This window comes from Symphodus melops (genome assembly GCF_947650265.1).
Source record: "Symphodus melops genome assembly, chromosome: 6".
Taxonomy (NCBI): domain Eukaryota; kingdom Metazoa; phylum Chordata; class Actinopteri; order Labriformes; family Labridae; genus Symphodus; species Symphodus melops.
Window position 1 is genome coordinate 10,680,343 of NC_136696.1, and position 24,519 is coordinate 10,704,861.

Consider the following 24,519-nt stretch of genomic DNA (forward strand, 5'->3'; position numbering starts at 1 on the left):
CAAGAAAATCTTTTAAATGTGCAGGCTTTAACATTTTAGAAAACCTTACCAAAGTACATACACAAGACACTTCCTCTCTTTGACTAACAAAGTGTTTACCGATTGTCTGTTATTATGTCAATTATATGAATTTTAATTGTATTTTAAATCCATTAACAGTGCTACGATTTTAATCACATTGATTTGAAAACCATAGAGTCTCCATAGATTAAGATTGAATTGAAATTCGGTGTTTACACTCTGATGAACATGCAACACTCACAAATTGAAATATACACATGCACAAACAGGATCCTATGGACATGCACTATAGCGGAGAGATGTCAGAGAGTATACCCTCTTCTAAATCTCCTCTGATTTACACCATTGATTGACAATATTCAACAGTATGCTGCTGCTTTTTTTTTTAGGATGGTGAAGGATGACTCTGTCTCTAATTGGCTAATGCACACAAACTAGTGTAGTCTTTCATGTAATAGTTTATAACAGAGGCTGTTCATTCTCTGCTGGATGGGACACACATAATCATTGAGGGCAAAATAAAGAGTATACTTCAGGCATCACTACCGCTGAGAAGAACATCTGCACCTTCTTCTCCTGGATTTCTCTTCTGCACACTGTGTAATTAAAATAATTTCTACACACATTTTAACAGTGACAAAAAGCTGCAGCGCAGGGGTGAACATCGCCCACGAGAGGTTACAGCCTGGCTTAGTCTTCCTGTGTCTTCGTTCACCACCAGCTGAGACGTGGCAGAGCCACATCTGTGAACCTTTTACTAATTGGGCATTTCATCGCCATTCACTTTTCTAAAGAGCTCAGCCATTGCAGGCTTTTAGTTGGAATAGCTCTTCTCGACGTATAATTGTACAATTGGTTAACACTTTGGTTCATTGCTTTGTTTAAAAGAAAACATTAAAGTCACCCGTAAATTGTAGATTTAGTTGCTGGTAGTTTTACATTTTTTGCACAAATAAATCAATCTACAAAATGATTTCTGCGTCTACTGTATGTATAAAGTGCAGCAGCAGTTTGACCTCATAGGCTGCACATAGCACCGCATGCAGAGTGAACAGCAAAACTCAAAGACAGTACTGTTTGTGTTTGTCATTAGAATTTATTGCAGTTGGGTTTTACTTTTTGTTTACAAATCCAGAGCAGATGGCAAGCGTCTATGTGGAGTAAAAGGCGGGAGTTTCTTCTGCTCACTTCCAACCAGCATCATCATGCTGCAGCAGTTAAAGGTGCAACGTCACCCCTTTACATTCACAGTGTCGCCGCTTTCATACCCCATCCAGCTGTACCTGGGACTATACAAGCATTTCTAAAATGCAAAACAGGCTTCATTATGCAGCAGCCACATTACAAATCCCTTTTTGGATAATTAAAAATAAATGTTCCTGTGTTGTGTACAAGCTTCTAACTTTACAATTCGGTTTCTGTATCTCTAAATTACATTCATAACAGAACAAGGCAACAAGAGGGAGCTAAAATGCTAAGGGTTACATGTTGACTCTATGTTGCACAGCTTTAATTCTGGTCAAACTACCACCACCACCTAACACTCCCTCCACCTTCTCTCTCACAGTGTTAAGTCCCCCACTCACTAGCGCTTTCTCATCCACCCTCTACCTCCGACTGCTGTCTTCCAGCAGCTGTGAGCAGCAGGGAGGGAAAGTCATGGTGCTGAACAGTGAGTACAGCACTCAAAACGTTCAAGTGACAGTGGGGTTCAGTGCATGTGCATTGTGTGTGTGTGTGTGTGATGAAGTTGAAAAGTAGATGATGGGTGAGGCGGTGGTGGTTTAGAATCCCTAGCTTTTTTATTTTATTTTTTTCTAACTAAAAAGTATTCTATATATCATAAAAGCTTTATACATCAAAGCACAACCATTAACAATGCATTTAATGCTCCAACCAAGCAGTCGTTAAAGGATGACCTTTATTGGATTAAATGTTCTCATTCATTCTCTTATTAATCTGATGTTAATAACTTGAGCTAATGACAAGAACTCTTGAAGAATTCTACCTTTCTTGTGCATGTGTGTGCACAATGTAGTGCAGAAGAACTATTTATTAAAGAGTGTGTGTGTGTGTGTGTGTGTGTGTGTGTGTGTGTGTGTGTGTGTGTGTGTGTGTGTGTGTGTGTGTGTGTGTGTGTGTGTGTGTGTGTGTGTGTGTGTGTGTGTGTGTGTGTGTGTGTGTGTGTGTGTGTGTGTGTGTGTGTGTGTGTGTGGGTGCGCGTCGGCCCGACAGTTCATTGGTTCACATTGTTCATGGTCTTGGTGTGGAGCTGAGGCGAAGGACACGATGATGACACAAGAAGCTGTTGATGATGATGCTGGGGAGTGAGCTGGGGGTAACACTGAGGGGGAGGAGGAGGAGGACAAGTGTCAAGCTTGGGCTGTCGCTGCAGCTGTGGTCTCAGGGGAGCAGCAAGAGCAGGAGCAGCGGCAGCAGCTTTGGCCTCCCTCTTGGGAGTGTTGTTGAGGATGTCCAGGCTCCGTCGGCTGGAGGAAATCACATCAGCCACGAATTTTGTGCACTCAGCGCAGATGTCGCGCAGCGTGCAGCCATGTGCGTATAGGTGGGGGAACTCCTCCTCCACTGAGCGGCGGGTTAAACTGCGCAGAGACCTGCAAAAGGAACAGGGAGGGTTGAAAGTGACTTATATATATATTCAGATAAGTAGCATTAGGCTGAACTATCTCTTGATGCATTTCATTTTGTATTATTTCGGACTAAGATTAATTTATATGTTAAAATAATTTCTTGAAATGAGCTTTAATGAGCCATTTTGTTTTAGTCTGAGGATATAAAGTATAATTGCAAGATCATAATTGTTTCTGTTAAAACAAAAAAGTTTTAACAATTGAATAACTTCTCACAGGATGACAAGTGCGACTTGTACGTCTTCCATCAAGTTTTCAGTTCGTACAAAAATCCAACATCTTTGTTGTGGTGGCATTTTAAACAGAAATATTGACTGTTCAAAGTATAAAATGTGATCATATCCTGTTTGCATGTTTCATTTTATTTAATTAAATACAACAAGATAAATGCTTTTGCTTAAAAAATAACATACTGGATAGGTCATTACAGCCACAACCAAAGGATTAAGGTCATCAGCTCTGATTAAATGATGGCTTTAGTGAAACCTTCTAGATCTATCATCATTGCTACATTGCTGCTGGTACTGACAGGTACAAAACACTACATTAGCACGATAACTCCTATCAACAATCCTTTCTCATTTGTCTTCTCACGGGTATGAGGAGTGAGGACATTAATGACAGTTAAGTAATTATTACATAATGGCTGCTTAGAGGCCTCAGTGGAGGCACAAAACTGATTATATAACAATGGAAAGGGGGGTGGGTGATTGGCTTGAGTAGGCAATCTGTGATTGGTTGAAGTAAGCACACAACGGTATCTTCTTAGGTTGAAGAAGGTTAGCAGTCAGTGGCTTGAGAGAGGGGCGGGCAGACTTAAATAGATCTAACCCGTGTTCTTAACCTGGCGTGAGCAGTTGTCCTTGGCTTGGACAACTGCCACAACTGGCTGAAAGAACTGTGAGGAAACTGGGCCTTAGTGTCACGAGCAAGGAGCCCATCTAAATGTCAAGATAACATCACCTCGACCTTGGACATTACAATTCAAATCCTTGGACGAGCTCAACAACTGCAATATGGATTGCCATGACATTCTTCATTGACATTATTTTTCCTTTAACATTTTTTTTTTTAAAACAAAAAAGCAATACAAATATTGGGACAACAATTGGATGTGTTGCCATTATGTTTGGAACACAGATTCAAACTCTATCTAGGGATTCATTGTGTAAACTATGGTCATCCCCTGATTTTTCTTCTGATGTGATCATCAGTTCAAGGTTTAACTCTTCTTTAGGTTAATCACCAAATGCTTATAATGATAAGGACATTACTATCAGCCTATTTTGTGTTAATAACTCGAGCTAATCATAGACTTTAAATAAGAATGGGACGTAGAAAACAATGGTATCACTCATTGTTTTGTTAAATGATTTTTCAAAGCTCAAGCGTGGCATTTTTTCCATCAGCCGCCTTAGTTGACGACTCATGTTGAGCAAAGTGCTGTACAACCAAGAGGAACAAAACAATTGAAATAAAAACCCAACAAAAGACCAAGAGAGTCCCCAAACAAAGATGCACAAAATGCAACAAGGTCATGGTTTAATTGACTGCCAATTGAAAAGACATACGTCTTCAGCAGTGACTTCAAAATATCAATTGACAAAGCAGATCTTATGTGGATAGGAAAACTAGTTTATGTAAACATAACGATGAGTATGGTCTTGTTACCTGCTCTTTCGTTAATGTTAACAGACAAACAGTAAGGTCCTTTACCTGCTTTTGTAAAGTGTCTCGAGATCACACCTGTTATGAATTGATACTATACAAATAAAGATTGATTGATAGTTTATGAGCCGCCACCACATAGTCTCGATCCCATCTGTTTTGATCTTGGGATTAAGAGCTGGTGGGTTTGTTGACCTAAGTCAGGGCTCTTCAACCTTTCTTCATCTGAGAGCTACTTTTGTCACATCGCTTGCATTTGTTTACATAGAAACATCAGCTGATTTTTTTTTTCTTTAAAGCTACTGTTTGCACGCGTGAAATAATGCTTATCAATAATCTTAAAATTAACATCAAAGTCCAAGAAAAAAACATGAATATTTTACACTTCTCGTGCAACATAGTAAGCTATGTTACTGAAAATTCACATCAATGTCAAAGAAAACATTAATGCTTTACAGTTTTTTATGCGTCAAATATATGAATAGATGAAAGAGCTGCATTTACTGTCATCGGATTTATTTACATTCTGTTTAACAGTCGGTCAACCTATAGGCGAGCTATTGAAAACCTGCAACCGATAGCTCCCGAGCTACCTGTAGGAGACAGCTGACCTTCGTGATCTTGCTGGACTAAGAAAGTGTAAGAGAGATCCACACTATAGGAAGGGGCTAATACATTAGTAACCTTAAAAAAACAAAATAAATCTTAAAACCAACCCCACAGCAGAAAATGAAGAGAGGCTAAAATGGGTGGAACTCTGTCATGTTTTTTTACCCCGGTAGCAGATGCCTGCAGTGTTTTGTATAATTTGGAGACATCACAGTGATGATTGTTTTAAACTAACAGAATTATGTTGAGATGTGATACAGGCGTCGACCACTTTGTTATGACTCTCAACAAGGATACAAGTGTACAGTAAATCATGACACAGCACTCAAACAGTTTGCTGACAGGCTAGCATCATGAGGACTTTTTGGTCACATGTATCCATAACCTTAAGTATACCCTACCCTATCATCTAGTTGACTTCAAATGGGACCATTATTTACAAATTGAACATCATGCTCAATTGCAGAAAACTTGATACTCGTGATTAAGACCGTGGCGTTAAGTCATTAAGAACATGAGGACATCTTAACATTCACACTTCTTTTTGCCATCTGTGAAGTTGCCCTCTTCTGACCTCAGATGGCTCTAATGACGGACTCAGACTCACTTATAGACTTGGCTTTTGTGCCCATGGCTCTTTGGAGTGCTGTGAAAGCCAACAGTGTACACAGGAATATGGGCCATCTTCTTCGAAGGGATCTTCATCTGCAGAAAGGGGAAGTGACATCATAAGAGGAAAATAATAAGATAGAAAAAAAGGAGGAAGTGTTATTAAAGCACACACAGGGGATACGGATTCTTTAAACCAGTATTTATAAAATCTAAAACAGATACAAACACAAAAACACTCAGGACACACTTAAACACCACATAACCTTGACCTCTAAATGACACACACAACAAAGACAAACACAACTAATGTTACGTCAATGTACTGTATAAAAGAAACCCCAACAAACATCAACAAAATACAAATCATTTAGAAAATCATACACACACAAAAAATGCACAAAATCCAGACAGCCTACACATCAAACCTACAGAGCACAGACCCAAACATCCAACACAGCCTGGGACCGCGGCAACAAATCAAAGCCAACAAAAGAACAACAGAAGAGGATGTTAAAAGGAATATCAGCCACACAGGTTGGTTAACTTTCCAAACAAAATAATATGTTAATAGAGGTTTCAACATCAAAATACATTCTTGGTATCATTTTGCAAAGCAATACAAAGTAAAATAAGCAACAATGACACACACTTAATCATAACATAAAGAATGATAAGCACTAAAGGTACTTAATCGTAACAGAATTGTTTTGGATGAATTATGGTTATCTCAAAATATTGTTTATTTACCTTTGCACTGCAGGAGCTGCAAACAGATCTGTAAGAGAAATAAATGTAGATGTATTATTTTGGGGCTTTTTGTGCCTTTATTGTGGAGACAGGACACTGGATAGAGTTGAAAATCAGGGACAGAGAGAGTGGGGAATGACATGCGTGAAAGGAGCCACAGATTGTATTTGAACAAGGGCCGCCCACTTGGATGACTACAGCCTCCGTGCATGGGGCATTACAGATACATTTGGGGGGTAAATAATCAGGATGGAGTGTGTGTGAGTTTGACTAGAAACTACTAAAATTTAAATAAAGCCATAAAGTAGTTTGCTTCAAGGGAAATGTTTCTTTCTGGGTTTATACTTCACAGTTTTGATCCCTTCATACAAGCAGATTTTAAAGCTCTGTAAGCCTGTTGCGAGGACATAAAAGAAGTGGACCAGTGAAGCTGTGGGAGAATTAAAGGCGTGCTTAGATTGTACTGACGAGGATGTTTTCAGCTCTGCCACAAACAGTCTGGATGAGTACACAGACGCTGTGACGTCATACATTGGCTTCTGCCAGGACTTTTGTATAACATTGCGCACTACGATGAGTTTCAACGATGACGAGCCCTGGTTCCCAGCTGAACAGCTAAACAAGGAGGTGGCTTTTAGAAGTGGGGACAGGGAGAGTTTTAAAAAAGCTAAATACACCTTCAGCGGGGCGGTGAGAGAAGCCAAGCGTCTTTACTCTGAGAAACTACAACAACAGTTCTCTGACAGAGAGGCTTGCTCAGTCTGGAAGGGTCTCAGACAGCTCACCAGCTACAAGCCTAAAACCCCCCACCTGTGAGTGACCTGCGTCTGGCTAACAACCTGAACGATTTCTACTGTCGCTTTGAAAGACAATGATGGACCCCTCTCACCCTGCACATGGGCTGTTTGAGACTCTCCCCTCTCGTAAGAGGCTGCGCTCCATCAGGACCAAAAACCTCTCACAAAAACAACAGTTCCTTCCCCTCTTTTGTCAGCTTCATGAACAATGTCCCTGCCCTCCTCCCCTCATAACACGGAGAGTGCGGTCACACTGGCCAGCCGTACCGTGCTGTACTCAAGCACGATTGCCCCCCCACTGTGCCATTCCCCTACTGGCCAGCAAAGCCCACAGTCTCACTGCGTCAGGACTAACTGCGCCTGAGCACCTCTTGGACATAAGGTTGTAATACATGTACATGTCGTGCACATCGGAGAACAACATTGAGAACATGACAGCTACTTTACTGACTCTGAGGCTTATTTTGAGTCACTTTAAATCAGATGCAGCCATATTTTAATCAAAAATATAAAAGAGAGGTGCAGTTGAGTCCGCACCCGCATATCGGAGAGCAACACGGAGAACATGACAGCTACTCTGTGGCTTATTTTGACTCATGTTTAGTCAGATACAGACATAAACCTCTGGATTTCTCCTGAATGAAGGCTGTGAGCGTTGTGTCCAAGGAAGTGCCTGAGCACGGAACAGAGCGGTCACACTGTCCAAACGAACTGAACTTCAGGGTTGAAGCGTGCTTGGACACGATACGGAGGGCCAGCCTGACTCTCATCAGCTCCACAGTCAGAGAGCGTCACAGTAATGTGACGGCTGAAACTGTTTTTTAAGCGTTACATTAACCCTCACTAGACTTTAAATGTATTTTGTTACATGAACTCCATTGCACCTTCTGTACACCTTTGTGTTTTTTTAATTATTTGTTATATTTTACATTTTAAATTCTATTTTATATATTGGTAATTGCATTTTATATTTTATTATTTAAGGTCATGTTCTGTTGTTTTTTTACGTTAACTGTTTTGCAACATTACACCAAGTCAAATTCCTTGTACTGTATGTGTAAATATATTATTATTAATGTGCAATAAAACCTGATTTTGGCTGCTGTTTTTATGGAGACAGTAGCAGTAAAAGTGACACTGAACCTACAAAGTTAAAGGGACACATGGGCTCCATTCTTTCACATTATAGGGTCAACATGATGAACAGTTACAAAAGAGATAATTTTTGCTGGCAAATGGAGCCAACTAAAGCACTTTCACTGATTATTCTCTATAAGGGATTATTACGTCATAACTGCCAGGCTATCCAACAGATCATTAAATAGGTGGTAAAATGCAAGCATTTACTTAAAGAAGAAACTTCATCTTTTCAAATAGGTTAAATAACAAAATTCAGTGATACCTTTTACACAATAAGCAGGTAGATGGCCATGAGAAGAGAGGGAACTTCCCCCTGCAGCAGCAGCAAACCTGACGAAAAAAAACACAAAAAAACCCCACACAAACCTGGTGAATAAATGTATTTACAGTAAACATACTGTAGCACAGAAAAGCAACAATCACGGAAGATCCACAACATTACCTTTCCCTTCTTTAGGTTATTGTAGAGTTCTTTGTTCTGAAGGAACTTCTCCATCTCTGCTTTGACCAACACTCGGCGCACATTGATGACCTCATCCACCGTTAAGGCAAGACTCTCCACAGGGTGGCTGAACTCCTCCTGAACATCCAAAGTGTCAGTCAGGCCTCTCATTGTTTACTGTAGACTCTGACCATTTAGCATCTTTTATTTCATTGTTTCATTGCCATAATGTTTCTGTTTGAGTTGAATATTTGGATAGATACACTTGTTTTCCTGTGTTTTTCAAAAGTCCTTGTGACAAAGATGAAGTGATGTGACTGCAAGCTCTTAAGAAGTTACAAGGATTGTTGACTGCTATTTTCAAAGCCATTTTTAAGGCAACATAGAGACAGTCTGCAAAAAAAAAGAAGAAAATTCAATTCTGCAATTTAAATCCAAAATTAAATTTAGGGGATAACCTGGATGATTGGGAGCCTACATAGACATACATCTAAAAATATAATAAAAAATATGAATGAAAACTCCAGAAGACACACTTTGTAAACCTTAGAAGGATAATTTCAATTTAGAGACAGAATTGCTTATTTAAATGTTTTCTAATATAAAGAATAAGTGTTTCTTATTTGTGTCTGCAAAAAGTAAAGTGATTTGTATCAAATGAAATTGATATCTGCAAATAACCGGCAAAATCTTTTACGTGTTTTGGAAAACTTCATCCTTAAAGACTCCTTCATTGATGAAACTGACTTCATGAGGAGAATGTTTTTGCTGCATTATCAGCAGGAGGGCGGATATTTCACATTGAGCTAAGCCCCAAGACAAACTCACCATCCACTGCTTCTTGTCTTCAGCTCTGGAGCTTGACCTCGTTTCTGACGGTTCAGTGGTCTCATCGACTGAACTCAGAGACAGACGGGCCGGAGAGGGGGGCACCCAGCCGTAAACTGGGAGGGAAGCTGGGGAGAAGGAGAAGCGGTTGGAATGGAGGAACAATTTACAGTTTGACAGAAGCGCCAAACACAAATCCAATCGAAGTAGGACAGAATAGGAAAGAAATCCACAAATCCCAGTCCAACAAGTCCATTAATAACATATCAGACTCTTTCATTCAGCTGTCTCAGATCTCAGAGTGCCTGTCAATCGACCCTCACACTGCCATGTATTATTCATCTGTTTTCAGTGGAGAGATTGAGCCCATGCTGCTCCATCTGTAACTTAGATCACAGTGAGGTTGATCTAAAAGAGGAGCTCAGCAGAGGCTCTGACAGTGGATGATGGGGGGGAGGTTAAAAGAGAACACACACTGGGTGCCTCTTCCATCCTGCAAATGGAAGGTGTCAATGTGGCTCTAATGGAAAGTAAACAGACTGAGAGTAAGGTGGGTAAACATCCTCAGCACATATAATTTGGATCAGCTGTTGATGGCATTTTACGGGCTTACGCCCTCACAATGAAGACAAGGGAGCTCTCTGTAGGCAAAGTCCTGAACTACAACATAAATCTCCATCAAGATAGGACTGTGCCTGGTCTAAAGCTTGTGGCGTGCAGCTGTGTGGATCAGCTTGCAGCATATTTTTTTCAAACAAGTATCTCTGGATGTGGATGGCTGGGCTGCTAAAACAAGAATCGTTTTCATCAGACAATTTACCTCGTCGCTGTGGCTAACCCATTAGCTTTACTGGGTTACACTTTATCAGCACATCTTTGTATTTGATTAGAATCCATCACAACACTCTCCAAAGCTTGATGGCAGATAAAGCTCCTGCCAAGTCCCTGTCAGCAAGGTTGTTAGGATTTGATCACAGTGGACTCTTATTTCAGCACGTTAACAGTAATTTAATGAGGTTAGTGCTGAGATATACCTGAGGGTTGAGACTGAATCAGTGGGGACAAAGTCTTACCAACAATCGTTCATTGCCTTGAAGGTGGAACTTAAAGACTGAAAAAATATTCTCTTCAAACAGAATCAAAACACCTTCGGTAAAAGTGGTACAGAAGATTACAGTATGTGTTACATTATTATTCCCTAATTCTTTCCCTTCAATTAAACCACAGAGAAAAGCATAGAACTAAAAGCTCATTGCTACCTGCTTAATATGCTTATTTTAAGAATGTTTCTTGGACCACAAGTATGATCTTTCATTATGTAAGAATGTCTCTCTTCAGCTCACTAATCCGGATATCAGGACAAAAATATTGCTTGTGGAGACTGCAGAAAGTAATTAAACTGGCACTCTGTCTCCCTCTGTGGGAGGACAGTTAACACTGCGAGCAGTGTAAATCATCAGCCACAGAAGATAAACGAGCATCTGCAAGCTTTCTGACCCCAATGAATGTTCATTTCAGCCAAATATGAACATCTATTAAGATCAGCGGTCCAAAAGCAGTCAATAAAGACCATCTTAGGATTCAACCTCGACTATAATGGAAACTATAACAATCAAAAGATCCATAAAGAATTACATTTAGATCAATCATACAGAACACAAAATGCTTTTGTTCTTGAAAACGTTTAGTCAGTTTTGGTGTCCAAGGTGATTAAGTTTTACACAGGAGACAGAGGGCGTTCCTGTTGTACCGACAGCTAACTCTCTCATTGCAAGATGAGCTTCACGTGTTTGTATGTAACATGTGAGCAGTATCCATTGATCGAGACCATGTCATTATAAAATCAAATGCAGATGATATGCACACAGCTTTCCTGCCGCATCCTACAAAAACATAAGCAAAAGTGAGCCCTTGGTGTTGCTATGACAACATGGTACTTTTAAACAACCACTACAAACTCACTCAGTCAAATTAATTTTGATGAAATTGTAGTCTCAGTAGTTGTTTTTTTTTTAGAAAGTATCAAGCAGCAGCATCAATGTGTGGAACAATAACACTCTATAGTTCCTCCACACATGCATTACACATACGGTTTCTCAGGAGGCAAGACGTGACAGAAAAAAACAGAGATTCAAGAAGGTGGCAAAAGCCACAGATTCTGATACTATGATGACGGATTGTTGCCTTCATACTTTTGCTGTGTGTAATTTGACATATTCACGTGATCAATGAAAGAGTGAAGAACATGAAGCGGCTTCATTAAGTGGAGAATCAATTGTACAATCATCAGGCACAAACTGACCTCTGTAATAAGGAGGCGGCCCAGCTCCAGTCAGAGTCCTGGACCGAGGCCTTTCGCCCCTCAGCACAACCCCACCACCCGACTGGACCGACTCAGAGAGCGAGGGAAGCATCTCACCACGGAGCAGGGCCAGGTCGTGCTCTGAGAAGGAGCGATCTCTTTTTAGAGGTGTGGGCGAGCTCTCAGCCCTCCTCAGGTCACTGTTGTCTGGAGACTCCTCCTCCTACAAGGTGGAGGAAGGAGGGGAGCGGGAAGTTAACATAAAGAAGAATTCAATGTGTGTATATTGTCATATTGAGCTTGTTTGTCTTAAACAACTCCTTCTCCAAGAAGGCAAAGGAAGCTGTAATGTAATGTCAGGCTCTGAATGGATGTCTATGGTAAGTGTTTTCGGCCTCCGTAGCTTCAAAACATATCACAACCTCCAAAACAAATACAGTCATAACAAACTACTTTTAAAGGACACCTTTCGTCTTACTGAACACCTTTAAGGTATTCATTTACAATATTTGTAATGGCCTATAATGATACCACAGTAAAGAAGCACCTTGTTTAAAGGTAAAGCCGACCAGTTTCTATTTTAATGAAGTAAATCTTAAAAAGACGATCATTAAAAACATGAAAGTCCCTGAAGGTATATACCATCCCTGTACTGTATAACTGCAATAAATTATTTCAGCATTAGTATTGCACCTGCTCACGTGCAGTGACCATAGTGGAGACACAAACAGCTGTTTTATAAGGCTCACAGAAAAATACATTTATTTAAAGGTAATCAAAAGGTAGTGGAGAATGAAGTAGAGAACACCAGCTAGTCCCCTGCTGCACCTTTATAACCATGTTTTCACTCACTATGCTCAAAATGAGAACAAGATATTGAAATCAAGTTGGAAAGACCCCAGAAGGCTCTGGAAATTTTTTTAAAGGGATACTTCACCCATTTACATGAAGCTGTGTATCATTAGAAACATGATAGTAGTGTTGAATGGTCGTGAATCCAGCCCTCATTTTGCCCTGAGATGAGAAAAATGTGTTTTTCTTTGCTTGAAAGTTTTCTTCATGTGATGCAAAAAGCGTCATATTGCATCACATGAAGAAAACTTCCAGGCAAAGAAAAACATTTTTCTCGTCTCAGGGCAAAATGAGGGCTGGATTCACGACAAATGGGTGAAGTATCCCTTTAAATATGTTGTCCCCCAGGTCTGAGCAGGAGTTAGTTCTGACAGGTGATTTGGTGCCCTTATTATAAAGCATAAGGACAGAAATGTCACATTTTGTTTTCAAATCTCAAACCTCTTAAACCAGAGCACTGAGTCTCTGCTGCTGCGAAGGATCAGCCCTGTGTGACGGGTACAATGAGTCCAATGATTCCTCGATTAATATCTCAGCGTCGAGCCTAACCTCAGATATGTTCATCTCTTCCATCTCAGCCAGAGTGGGAGCCTTGAGCAGTATGCGAGGGCGGGATGGCTGGCGGGAACCAAGTTCAGACACAGACAGGTCGATGCATGAGGTGGATTTGACATCACAAGAACAAGTTTGAGCCAGGCAGGGCAGGGAGCCAAACGCTGAGGGAGGAGAAACCAAACACAAGAACAGAAAAACTAGTGATTCCATGATGTACCATGTGAAGCACTGAACCATCAACGAGATAAAGCCACACCTCTGTTCAAAATAATTGCATTGAAGCAAACACACTTTGACTACCGTTTCCTCTCAGCCTTACCACTGCATGAAACGTTGTTCTGACTCGTACTAGGATCATCATGGGAGACTGTTTAGCTGTATGGCCTGAGATGCTCTTCCAAAAAAACCAAAAAAAAAAACAAACAGGCTTTCTCATTTATATTTGGAGGTATTCTGCCCATAAAAACAAAGACTGAGTAGTCAGTCCATTTAACATTAGAAGAATAGTATAGTCCTCACATGCTACACAACTTCAAAACAAAGCTGTCCACTCGTGTTGTGTTTGCTCAGCGTGTTTTGGCACCTCACTGCACGCATCCTGACGCTCATCGACCTTGACCCTAAAATAGCTTGTCTGGTCAATATTTATGTAAAGCAATACAACAATGAACAATACTCTTATCACAGTCTTAGTTGGAAACTGTAGTATGTAATGAGTGCAGTTTGACCCTCACAGGCTCCTGTACAGAGTGTAGAGCCTACAGCACCAGCCCTGTAGGTATTATGAAACGGGGTTCGTTCACCTTCAGTACAACCATTCTTCTCTATATCAAAGCTGTTCTTTGACCACAGTTGGCCCTAAATAGAAAGCTATCCACTGTGAGTAAGGGATGCACACAATAACTGTAGCTCTGAAAGAAGCTTGTGTACTTATAGCATCTGAAGCTACAATATGGAACGAATGTTTGTACCTACTCATTTTGCAGAGGGCCAGCCAATGAATCTACACTTTACTGAAAAACGGTGCATCCCCATAACTCACATACTAAGTGACACGTAGCCTGGGGCAAAGCACATATACACTCCATCCATTAAAGTACTTTCAGATTGATCAAGAGACTGACAGACGTCTCATTCAGTGATGGGTCTCTAAAGAATTATCATGAGAAACAGTGTCCACTCACATCTGGATCCACAGGGGTCCACAGGACGGAGTTTTCTTTCCCGTTTTATTCCAGCCAGGACCAGGTCATGCAGGGACTGCTTCTGTGGGGGAGGAGGAGGGAGGCTGCGCTCTGAGACCTAATGAGGAGAATAATAAAAACGCATCCATATTTCAGAAAACTATGTTCATTGTTGAATTCCCATTTCTAAATCCAGTGTTTTTAGGCTGGGATTCTCATTTGCACCCAGTTATGACAAATTAATCAATAATCCGTAGCTTACTGAAATGACTTTATTGTAAACTGAGAACATCAGCTTCCGCCTATAGCTTTTTTCAGGTTCGCTCAGCCAATCAGAGTGCACACACAGGACCAATCATTACAATAAACAATATCTGAGTCAAACAGGCTTAAATGAAAACTATAGTGTGCAAACATAACATATTCATCCACATATCAAAAAAGTACATCGAACTGCTATTAGTTAGCACGCTCACAGCTATCTATGCTAATGCTCTATGATATGTTATAATGAAGTTCAGTCAGGGAACGACTGACTCGAGGTAGGTACATTTTGATCAACTTAAATTATTTACATTTACAAACAACACACTGTTTGGTTTTAATGGATGTTTGTTTCTAAGCCTTTTGTTTACAGTCTTCTCCTTCTGTATAAAACTCACAAATCACACCAGTGATCTTCTAAATCAAATAACTGTCACACCTGTTTGTCCATATAGCTCACTGCTGTCGTGAACATACGCACAGTAAAGTATGTTACTTCACCCCACCAACTGGTTTAAATGGACACTTACTGGTTTAAGTGGAGGTCGTGATCTAATAAAATCCAGGATCATTTCATGAGCATTTCTCTTCACTCTGGTAGGAATGTCACCGTCTACCTGCGTTACGACAAAAAATACAACACAAGCATTGAGTCTGTACTATAGAGTTAGGAACAGCCACTGAGAACTGTTGAAACATTTTAGACAAGAGTTAGCCCATCTTGGATTTACTACAGCAAGAAAGATACAGTATATAAAAGTTGTGTCAGGCTAGAGTCTTTGGGAACACTTTATCAAACATGCTAATGATATAATATCATAGCGTCATACTGAAATATTGTTAACTAGTGTAGATTTTGTTGAATAACTGAAGCATATTCCAGCTTTGATATCCCGTTTATTCATTCTCTTGTATTGTAAAGCAGAAACCTTTAGGCACCGACTTGTAAGAAGCTAAACTGTTTAGCTATTTACAAGTCTAGCTCTGGGTATGAGAGATGTGTTCAGTTTCTAATCGACCACTGCCAGAACAACAGAAGGCTGAGAGAAGCCTTCATTAATAGGGTTCATTTTAATTAATAGATGCTGAATTATGTATCTGGCTTGTGGTGCCACATGCAACAGGATATTTCTGCTGTAAAAAATCCTGGACTATATGTGGCGCATTATGTCTAAAACAAGGCGGCTTCAATGTCTTTACATGACCAACTGAAGCCTCAGTAGACAAATCCACATTCATGCTTTTTTTACAAGTCTTCCATAACAATCTATTGATAAATAACAAATATAGAAAGACAGTTTTATTGTTATGTCTTCCATATTGTATTTTTCTTGTACCATCTTATGTTTTATCTAGTACATGTTCCCAGCATAAACCTGTTCAGATGTTTTATTTTTCTGTCTTCGAACTTTTTAGAAGACAGAAAAATGTGTGTGTTTTGATTTTCACAAGCTGACATTGTTAGCTCCTTATTAACATGGGCATGGACTTGTAATACTGATATTGGTGTTTAAATCAGTCACTCGTGGCTCACCATAACTTTGCGGAGCTGGAACTTGCGAGCTCGTATGTCCTGCATGAGCATCTCAAAGGGAGTGAGGCTGAACTCTGTGGGCAGTGAGTTGAACGGCTGCTCCTGCACCTTCTTCAGCTTCACTCCCTGCCGGAGCTCCTTCATCAGCTGAACCCACAGCCGGCCCTGGCATGGACAACAACAACACGCACACGCATCTGCATGAGCCAACATCACAACCCTTCCTTCTTCTGTCACACACATAGCTGTATTGTTCTTCCTGTCACACTGTGCCCTCACTCTCTTCATCTCACCCAGTCCCGGTGTTTCAGTGCGTCCAGCTCAGCTGTCGGTCCATCCACCAAAACTTCCTTTGTTGTGATTTTCTTCAGCATCTGTGCAACAAAAAGCAGCACACAAACTGAGCACATTGTTTTATCTATGTAATTAAACAGCACATTGGTAGACTTTTCAAGTGTTTGACATTCTGTTGAGACTTGAGTACAATAAAGGCAGTGACAGCTATAAAAGAATTAGACTAATTAATTGGATCATTATGTTGTTTTAACTGACTTACCAGTGTTAAATACGTATACAGGGCTATCCTCTGCTATGCATCGTTGCTATATAATCTGGACTTCGCTAGCTTTTTTCCAAAATGTTATGCTGACTTTAAAGAGTTTAACGCGATTTTCAAATTATAAACTTATTCTCGATAGTGGAATTGTTGCATTTAATGAAAATAAGACATTTAATTGAATTGTTTTGTGTCAGATCTTGTGAAGTCCAGCTATGTTAAATTAAAGCATTGCTTTTCTCCATGCACGCATGTTAATAGGTCGCTTTCTGAGTTAAGTTTCTACAGTTGTCTAAGGACACAAGAGAATCTGACATTTAGGAGGTTGACATCCAGAAAGAAACTGTGGAGGAGGTTGCATTGATTTTTTTTATCCGTCTCTGCTGTACAGCATGTAAACAGGAATATTAATGCAGGACAGTATTAGTATTTCAGGTGCATGCAGTCATTGAGGTGCAGGCCTCAGGAGGCAGAAGTGTACTGAAAAAGATAAAAGCAGGTCATAACTCCTTTTATATATTTTTTTCAGGTTCAAAGCTGCATTAGCAGGTTTTTAGACTGCAGGAACTTTTTCATCGTTCTAGGAACTATTAAAACTCTCCCCCTGTTTATTGATTCCACATTGGAAAAACAACTATTTTAATTCTTAGAACCCTGTTTAGAGGAACCTTTTTTAGCTCCTGCTTCAAGGTAGGAACCATCGGCGGAGTGGTGTACAGTTCTCAGGGAACTCTCTGGTTAGTAGTTCCTCTTCAAAAAGTCCCCAGAACTGTTTGGTCTTAAAACACATATTATTATCAGCAGGTTTTAAAAGAAAAAAAAAACAGACAATATAATTAAACGTACCTCCTTAGCATCTCTGATCCTAAAAAGGAAAGTCTGCAGCTCAAGAGTCTCCAAAAACAGAGCCCTGCACACGGCTTGGTAGTGCTCCGGGGCCAAGCTGGGGTTTGCCAGCCGAGACGCACATAGTGTCATCACCTTGCGGAACGTAAACACTGGCCTTCTTGCTCCCTCTTGCTCATCCTCCTCCTCCTCTTCCTCCTCTTCTTGGCCGCTGTAGCCTTCATCTGTTGTACTGTTCCCGATGGTGTTGTCACCCTTTTCGGCCTGATCCCCGCCTGCCATGCGTTCGATGAGGCGCTCTAGCTGTGGGCTGAGCTCCCGCTCTTCGCTGTCGTCCAGCCCCCAGTCCAGAGCTTGGTAGATGGCCACGCCCAGGGACTGCACCACCTAGAGGGAGGATGAACCACAATAACCCAAAAGGATCGAATTGTTTTCTTACTTACTAAGGGCTATGCATGACAACCTCATTCCAAAGACAATCAAGTCTCCTGTTTCTACTGTAAAAAATGATGGTTAACTGTCATCTGCATTCTGCAGACACAAAATACCTTTAATTTTTCAAAAATTTACTGGGAAATGTTAGCCCTCAAACATAACAGGGTTTTTTGATCTTGAATGAACATTTTTAAAAGGAACTTGTAATATTGTTATACCTCGTCATGAGCTCTGGTGTGGAGCTGTGTCATTATTTACTACAGTATAGGTTCTGTTTGTCATGAATACATCTGTGTTTAAACCCACATCGGCCTTTAAGTATATCAGTTGGGCTCTACAAAATGAGAAACTCAAACTCAGATCATGTGCCAATATTAACAGCAATCACACAACCAGGCAAAAGGTTGTCATTTACTTAGAAAAAAAACATCTAGTCAGACAGAGCATTAAACACATTAAACACTCAAGTGGGCAGATCTGGTGAGAGTGAACTCAAGATATTGAACTGATGTGGGCCCATAGTCATTTGTATTATGTTATGATTGTACTGTATACATGTGCAGCAGTAAGTACTTCCTTTATTTGACAATAGTTTGTCTATTTATTTCTCAAGATAAACAGTAAGTTAACACATGATAGACAAGTAACAAAAGGGTTGAGTCTCCTTTCTTTCTCACCTGACGCTCGGCTGTAGTTGAAGGAGATCCATCAGTGTCATCTGAAGAGACAAACAAATTAAGGGACTTCAAAATGACATATTAAGACATTTAAATCAAACACCAAACAGTCTAATAGAGAAGAGTGCGAGGCATTGATTTTGTTATAAATTCACTCTTTGTTTAAGTTTTGTGCAGCTGCTAAGAAGTTGTGAAATATTTGACAGATTATTGTAACTATACTGTGACGACCCTGCGGCTTGCTTGTTTGCTGGTTGTGCTGTCTGTCTGTGTGTGTCAGATGCCAGTAGGTGTGGCTAGGTCATCATGAAATGAGAACATCTTGGCTGGGTGTTCCCAATCCATAAGAGAAGGCCTGGCGTCCTCATCGGAGGGAGACAGGGAGAAGAAAAGACAGAGAGAGGCTGCTCTCCATTTTAGCCATGCTCCTCCTGCCTTTTGTCTGACTTTACACACATGTACATTCTATACTCCTCGCTTTTCTTCCTTATTTGTCCTATTGTGCTGAGGTGTGGGGTAATACCTACAAATCCACCCTAAAGACAATATGCACCTTTCAGAAAGGGGCAATGAGAATAGTTAGCAATGTTGACTATAATGCACACACAAATGATTTACCGGTATTTCAAAAATTACAAACATTAAAATGTATGGATATAGTGGAGTTTAAGACCACACACATTATGTACAAAGCTATAAACAAATTACTCCCAAATAATACACAACAATGGTTCAAAGAAAGAGACAGTAGGTATCATTTAAAAGGGAGAGGAAATCTCTCACAATCTAAGCTACGCACCGCACTCAAAAACAATTCAACAAGTCAACACATTGTGCAATTTAAAAGAAAGTTTAAAATGTTGACATTAGAAAAGTATATCAATTGAGGTGGTAAGGGGAAAATTTCTCATTTCCAGGTTGATTTGATTAGCCATAAAGTCTGCTTTCTGTCCTTTTGTTTAGTTTTTTATATATATTTTTTTAATTTACTAAACTGATCACCTCCAATGATGAAGCTTTTCTCATTTTGGAGAAATGATGGGACCATGACAGAGTAAACAGTAGCCATGTCAAAATTAGATTTGTAAAAAAGGGAAAGGTAAACATAAGTTAGCTTCTTCTCCTATTTTGAACATGCAGCGACCTTTAATTTCCTTATCTTCTGTAAAAAAATTGTGAAATATCCTTGATTACTGATGCTCATTTTCAAAAATAAATTTCATTCATTTATTCATAGCACTCATAATTTTATCACTCTCACATACACCCTTACACAACTGATTAACTGACTTCCACATCTAATGTTTGTTACATTGATTCATAGTTCTGAGAGCAGCTTCTTGTCTCCCATTGTTTGTCCCTGGTTTGGATCCGGTCATGACAATATGAATTGGAAGATTTGACTTCAATTTTTTGTGTCTGAACATGTCAGAATAGTCTGCAGCACTTCCAGCCTTGTAAGATCTCTGATAACACGGGTTTCTTACAGGGTTGCTTTACAGGGAACTCAAATCTTGAGTTGTTTGTGCTTCTCTGATTTTTTAGGATTTTCTCCTAAACTTTTAACAAACAGATGGCTCCCTCTGCAGTACGTCAGGAATAGAGATTCATGATTCATATTAAATTTGATTCATCGCCTTATGTGTTTGGAGATAAATACAGAGTAGAACTGTTGCCAGAGGCAGCTTTAAACAAGCTGGGTGATTCGTCAGCGATCTGTCTGTTAGAGGCACATATTGAGTTTTCTTCAATGATGTTCTGAACTTTATGGCAACAATAAAAACAAAGTAAGTCTGCTTACAATCTCCTTTATATACAATCTTATGTGTTTTTCCAATATGTCCAGCAGTTATAGCTTGACATGCATTATTGTTTTTTTCAATGTGAGTGTGTGTTCATGTGTGTGTTGTGAGAGAGTTAAAAAAAAAAAAAAAAAAAAAAAAAAAAAAGCTCGCTCTCCCAGCTCAGATGTCAGTAATGACACCCGAGAGGCCTGAAAGTCCTCGGTCAGCAGCTCTCACTGCAGAGAAATACGAGAGCAGACGGACAAGAGACGCAGACAAAGACAGAGAGAGAGAGAGAGAGAGAGAGAGAGAGAGAGAGAGAGAGAGAGAGAGAGAGAGAGAGAGAGAGAGAGAGAGAGAGAGCTTGTGGGAACAACCAGAGAGAGAAAGATGAAAGAGGGAAAGATCAGCAGAAAAAAAAGATAAAAAAGGGGGGAGTGGAGGTGTGGCTATGAGGGAGTCAGCCTGCCACAGCATCCTCTCCTGTCAACAACAAAGTGCTGAGGACAGGACGTGAGCATCACTGTGCTCCCTATGTGAACACAGACGCTGCTTCAGTCTGCTACAAAGGCAGACACTGACACTGAAGGAGGGCAAAGAAATGCTCTTTTATGATGCCCCACATACACCCCCCCCCCCCCCCCCCCCCCACCCCCCAGAGTGTGTTAACATGAACCCCTTCAAACCTGTCAGACAGGTTCAAATGATACCTTTGTCAGTTTCCCACAGTTATAGGTCAGAGGATACAAAGAAGGTGAGGGATCTGCATCCATAACACCTCAGAAAGCCCTGAAGCTTAAATCGAGGAAAACACACTATTTTATTTATGAGAATCCATGTGTAGGCATTTTAACCACCAATGTTCACAACAAATAGAAGACAGATTTTTTTGTGGTGGGGGGAATGGTTTTTCAAAACTTATCTCAACAATTTTAACAGATTGTTAAGATTCATTTGATTACAAAACAGCAAAAAATAAATAAATAAATAAATAGATCATTTGATGGGGTTTGTCAGGACTGCCTGACGTACAGTACAGTGTGCCCTCTTGCTCATTAGATTTGACATATAAACAGGAAATTTAGACTGAGCATGCATCTTTACACAGAATACAGTGTTACAAACAGTAACATGAATACAAGATGGACATGGCCAGGAAGAGAAAGGTAGGTTATATCTGAAGACAAAAACACAGAGAAAGGGAAAACTATAAAAGCACAGAACGGATATGTTCAATAACCATATGAGGTGGGAGAGTTAAGCACTCACATCAAGTTGAGCCTTTGTACTTTAAATGCTATTCAAAGCTTTTATGGCAGAAGAGTAACATTCATGGGAAAAGATAACCTTCACTCAACTTTAGAATAATATAAATATATTTGTGTAAGCTTCTTTGTTTTGTTTGTGATGATTATGTAATCTATCTATCTATCATTTCCTGATTATAGGCTTTCTGAGCCTCACTTTCTTTTTATGTCCTATATATGTCAAAAAACCCTAATTTGCACCAAGATGAAAAATGGTGCAAGTCTAAGATTCAAGCTGAAGCTCAAAGAATCTGCTTCTTATTTTACTAAAGCAGCTGCTTCTTAGAATAAGAGGCAGAGAGAGGGGCTGGAATCCTTGTAAATCAATTGTTTTGGGAGAGTGTTTCACTGATTGATGGAAAGCTAACTGTGTTTGTTGCTGTTGGCATGTTGGTGACATAGCTCGTTTTATCTGAGAGGAGCGACAGCAAGCTGAACTTTGATCTCCTGTTGGTCTTAAGTGCACTCGGTGAATCACTTGTTCATGGTCGTTATTGCACATCTGAAGTTTATCTTCATCTCATTACGTAATCATTGTTTACTGTAGTGTGCACAGATTAGCGTGCAGCCTGGTTGGTGCAGAGGGCAGAGCCAACGTTAAATCAATGAAAAATCAGGAGCTTGTATGGTACTGCTGCACTACCACTGCCTCAGCTGAGCACTGTGGAATGTGGGACACTGCAGGGTTTTTTATTTTTATTTTTACGAGGGACAATATTATTTCCATTAGACAAAGCCCCACTCATCAATCTATTAATGAGTCTGAAAGTGCTTTGCCATTTTAGTGATCCACACCCACAATAAAAACCAGGATGGCACACATGTTTTTTTTGTGCACACTGAGTATCAAACCATATCAGGGTTTGTTTTTTTTAAATCAAAATCTACTGAGACAATGTGGAATAGGCGGGTAGTTGATTATCCTGCCGGCTGTTTTGGGCTGCACCTACAGCCAGCAAAATTCTGGAAGGAGACTCAACCTCTACCTTCACTACATTCAATATCGATGTATCTAAACATAGAGATGAATACAATCTCAGCTTTGGGTTTCATGAAAAAGCTTGTTGAAGTACCGTGAGTCGATATGTATTACAGCATTAGCTCCCAGTGAAAGCAGAGTGGGCCTGATAGTCGCTCACATGACATCAGTGATGTCAACAACCTTCACGCATGCATTCTCAGGCATGGGTGGTTTCATGTCAGAGGAGACTAAAGACATGACAGCAAAAAATATCATGTTTCATATGTATGCTGCTGCTCAATGCTGTTCCTGCAGCAATCGGTAAGCACTGAGTGTGTGTGCAGCATGTCAGAGGGGAGGACATGTTTTGCTGTGTTGCAGTGACTCAGGCTCATACATCAGGTGTAGGTTTACATAAAATCGCTGTGCAGTGCAGCTTCAGTGCCGGCTCATATTGGGATCCACATTAATTTCCTCTTCCTCTGCAGACTGATGTCCAACTTGATGAAATTCACAGGAAAAATATGGTTTCCTTCAGAATACCATGTAACCTGCTGTGAATAATACAGATGTTTTAATAGCGGTGTTTAACAGTGTTCTGGTATTTTATTTATATTTGCAGGGTTATAATCAAACCCCAAGTCTGTGTGGTCAGGAATGAACTTTGAATCTCGTGGTTGAAGGCAACATAAAGAAGACGCCTTGAAGGGCTCAGAAATTCTTAAACATATTTCAGCTATTTATTACTTGAGAGATTAAATCCCAATCTCAAACGGGCGAGGATGAAGATTAAGCCAAGCAAATCAAGATGCCTATTAGTGTTCAGAGGAAAGTTAATATACAAGCAGATTTAGATGAGGAAAAAATTCCAGCCATAATGGAAAAGTCAGTGTGGAGTTTGGATAGGTGAGGACCTGAATGATAGCAAGGAGAAGTGTTTAGGAGAGATGTTGCACAGGGTAGCTTGTTAAATCATGGCTCGCAGGTAAGCTGAAGTTGTGATGGTAACAGTTCGGACTATTTCTGACCATATAGAATCAAGGGAAGGCAGGCAGTACTGGAAGCAGAGGCAGTTCTTAGGGATACAGAGATGACAGGCTGGGGGTTTGGGACATGGCTCAGGCAAATCATCATGGAACAAAAGCAGTTCCCAAGGAAAGAAGGTTGCTGGTAGTGGAACAAGTACATAGAAAAGAAAAGGCGTATGAAGGCTGTGGCTCAGGCTAAGCAGGGACGGTGGATGACCTGGGAAAGTGTACAGAACAGAACACTGGAGTGTTGTATGGAGGATAGTCAAGTAAGAGTTTTCTTGCGATGGACTTCCATCACCCCAGTAAGATGTGCCCATTGCGCTCAGAGACAGCTACTTTGCAACATATTCTCGCATTATGTAGGATTAGTCAGTCACAAGGTTGGTATATATTGCGACGTAACCAGGTGAGTTCAGGATGTAATCAGGAAAAGAGGGCGTTGAAAGCTAGCATGGAGGGGAGCTGGCTCTGGGACCGTTTTAGCTTACTGTCCAGATTCCAAGAGGTGCCATCAGACTAACTGGACAAAACATGGGTGAAGGATGGTTCCCACTTAGCATCCGTGGCGATGTCCTGGCTCTGGCTGCCCTTCAGTCTACACGGTTGAACTATAAGGGTCAGAAGTAGCCATGTGGCCAGGTAGGAAGTATCAGTTTTGTCACTACTGCATAAATGGAGCCCTGGTCTGTTGAAGGCATAGCCGTAGACCGGAATGG

At 40.4% G+C, this 24,519-nt stretch overlaps 1 protein-coding gene across 1 annotated transcript in view; it reads right to left on the minus strand.

Moving 5' to 3' along the window:
• Positions 1 to 1,095: 1,095 nt before the first annotated feature.
• The window catches only part of spire2 (spire-type actin nucleation factor 2), a 28,841-nt gene continuing 5,417 nt past the window's right edge, over positions 1,096 to 24,519 (minus strand). Inside the window, exons 2-15 of the mRNA XM_079346695.1 lie at positions 18,721 to 18,761; positions 17,609 to 17,995; positions 16,500 to 16,580; positions 16,207 to 16,371; positions 15,203 to 15,289; positions 14,409 to 14,526; positions 13,219 to 13,385; positions 11,818 to 12,040; positions 9,516 to 9,643; positions 8,688 to 8,825; positions 8,508 to 8,575; positions 6,309 to 6,336; positions 5,557 to 5,654; positions 1,096 to 2,636 (exon numbers count right to left, since the gene is read on the minus strand). Of these exons, the coding sequence (XP_079202821.1) occupies positions 2,258 to 2,636; positions 5,557 to 5,654; positions 6,309 to 6,336; positions 8,508 to 8,575; positions 8,688 to 8,825; positions 9,516 to 9,643; positions 11,818 to 12,040; positions 13,219 to 13,385; positions 14,409 to 14,526; positions 15,203 to 15,289; positions 16,207 to 16,371; positions 16,500 to 16,580; positions 17,609 to 17,995; positions 18,721 to 18,761 (2,108 nt within the window). The 3' untranslated portion in view covers positions 1,096 to 2,257. The remainder of the gene's footprint in view (positions 2,637 to 5,556; positions 5,655 to 6,308; positions 6,337 to 8,507; positions 8,576 to 8,687; positions 8,826 to 9,515; positions 9,644 to 11,817; positions 12,041 to 13,218; positions 13,386 to 14,408; positions 14,527 to 15,202; positions 15,290 to 16,206; positions 16,372 to 16,499; positions 16,581 to 17,608; positions 17,996 to 18,720; positions 18,762 to 24,519) is intronic.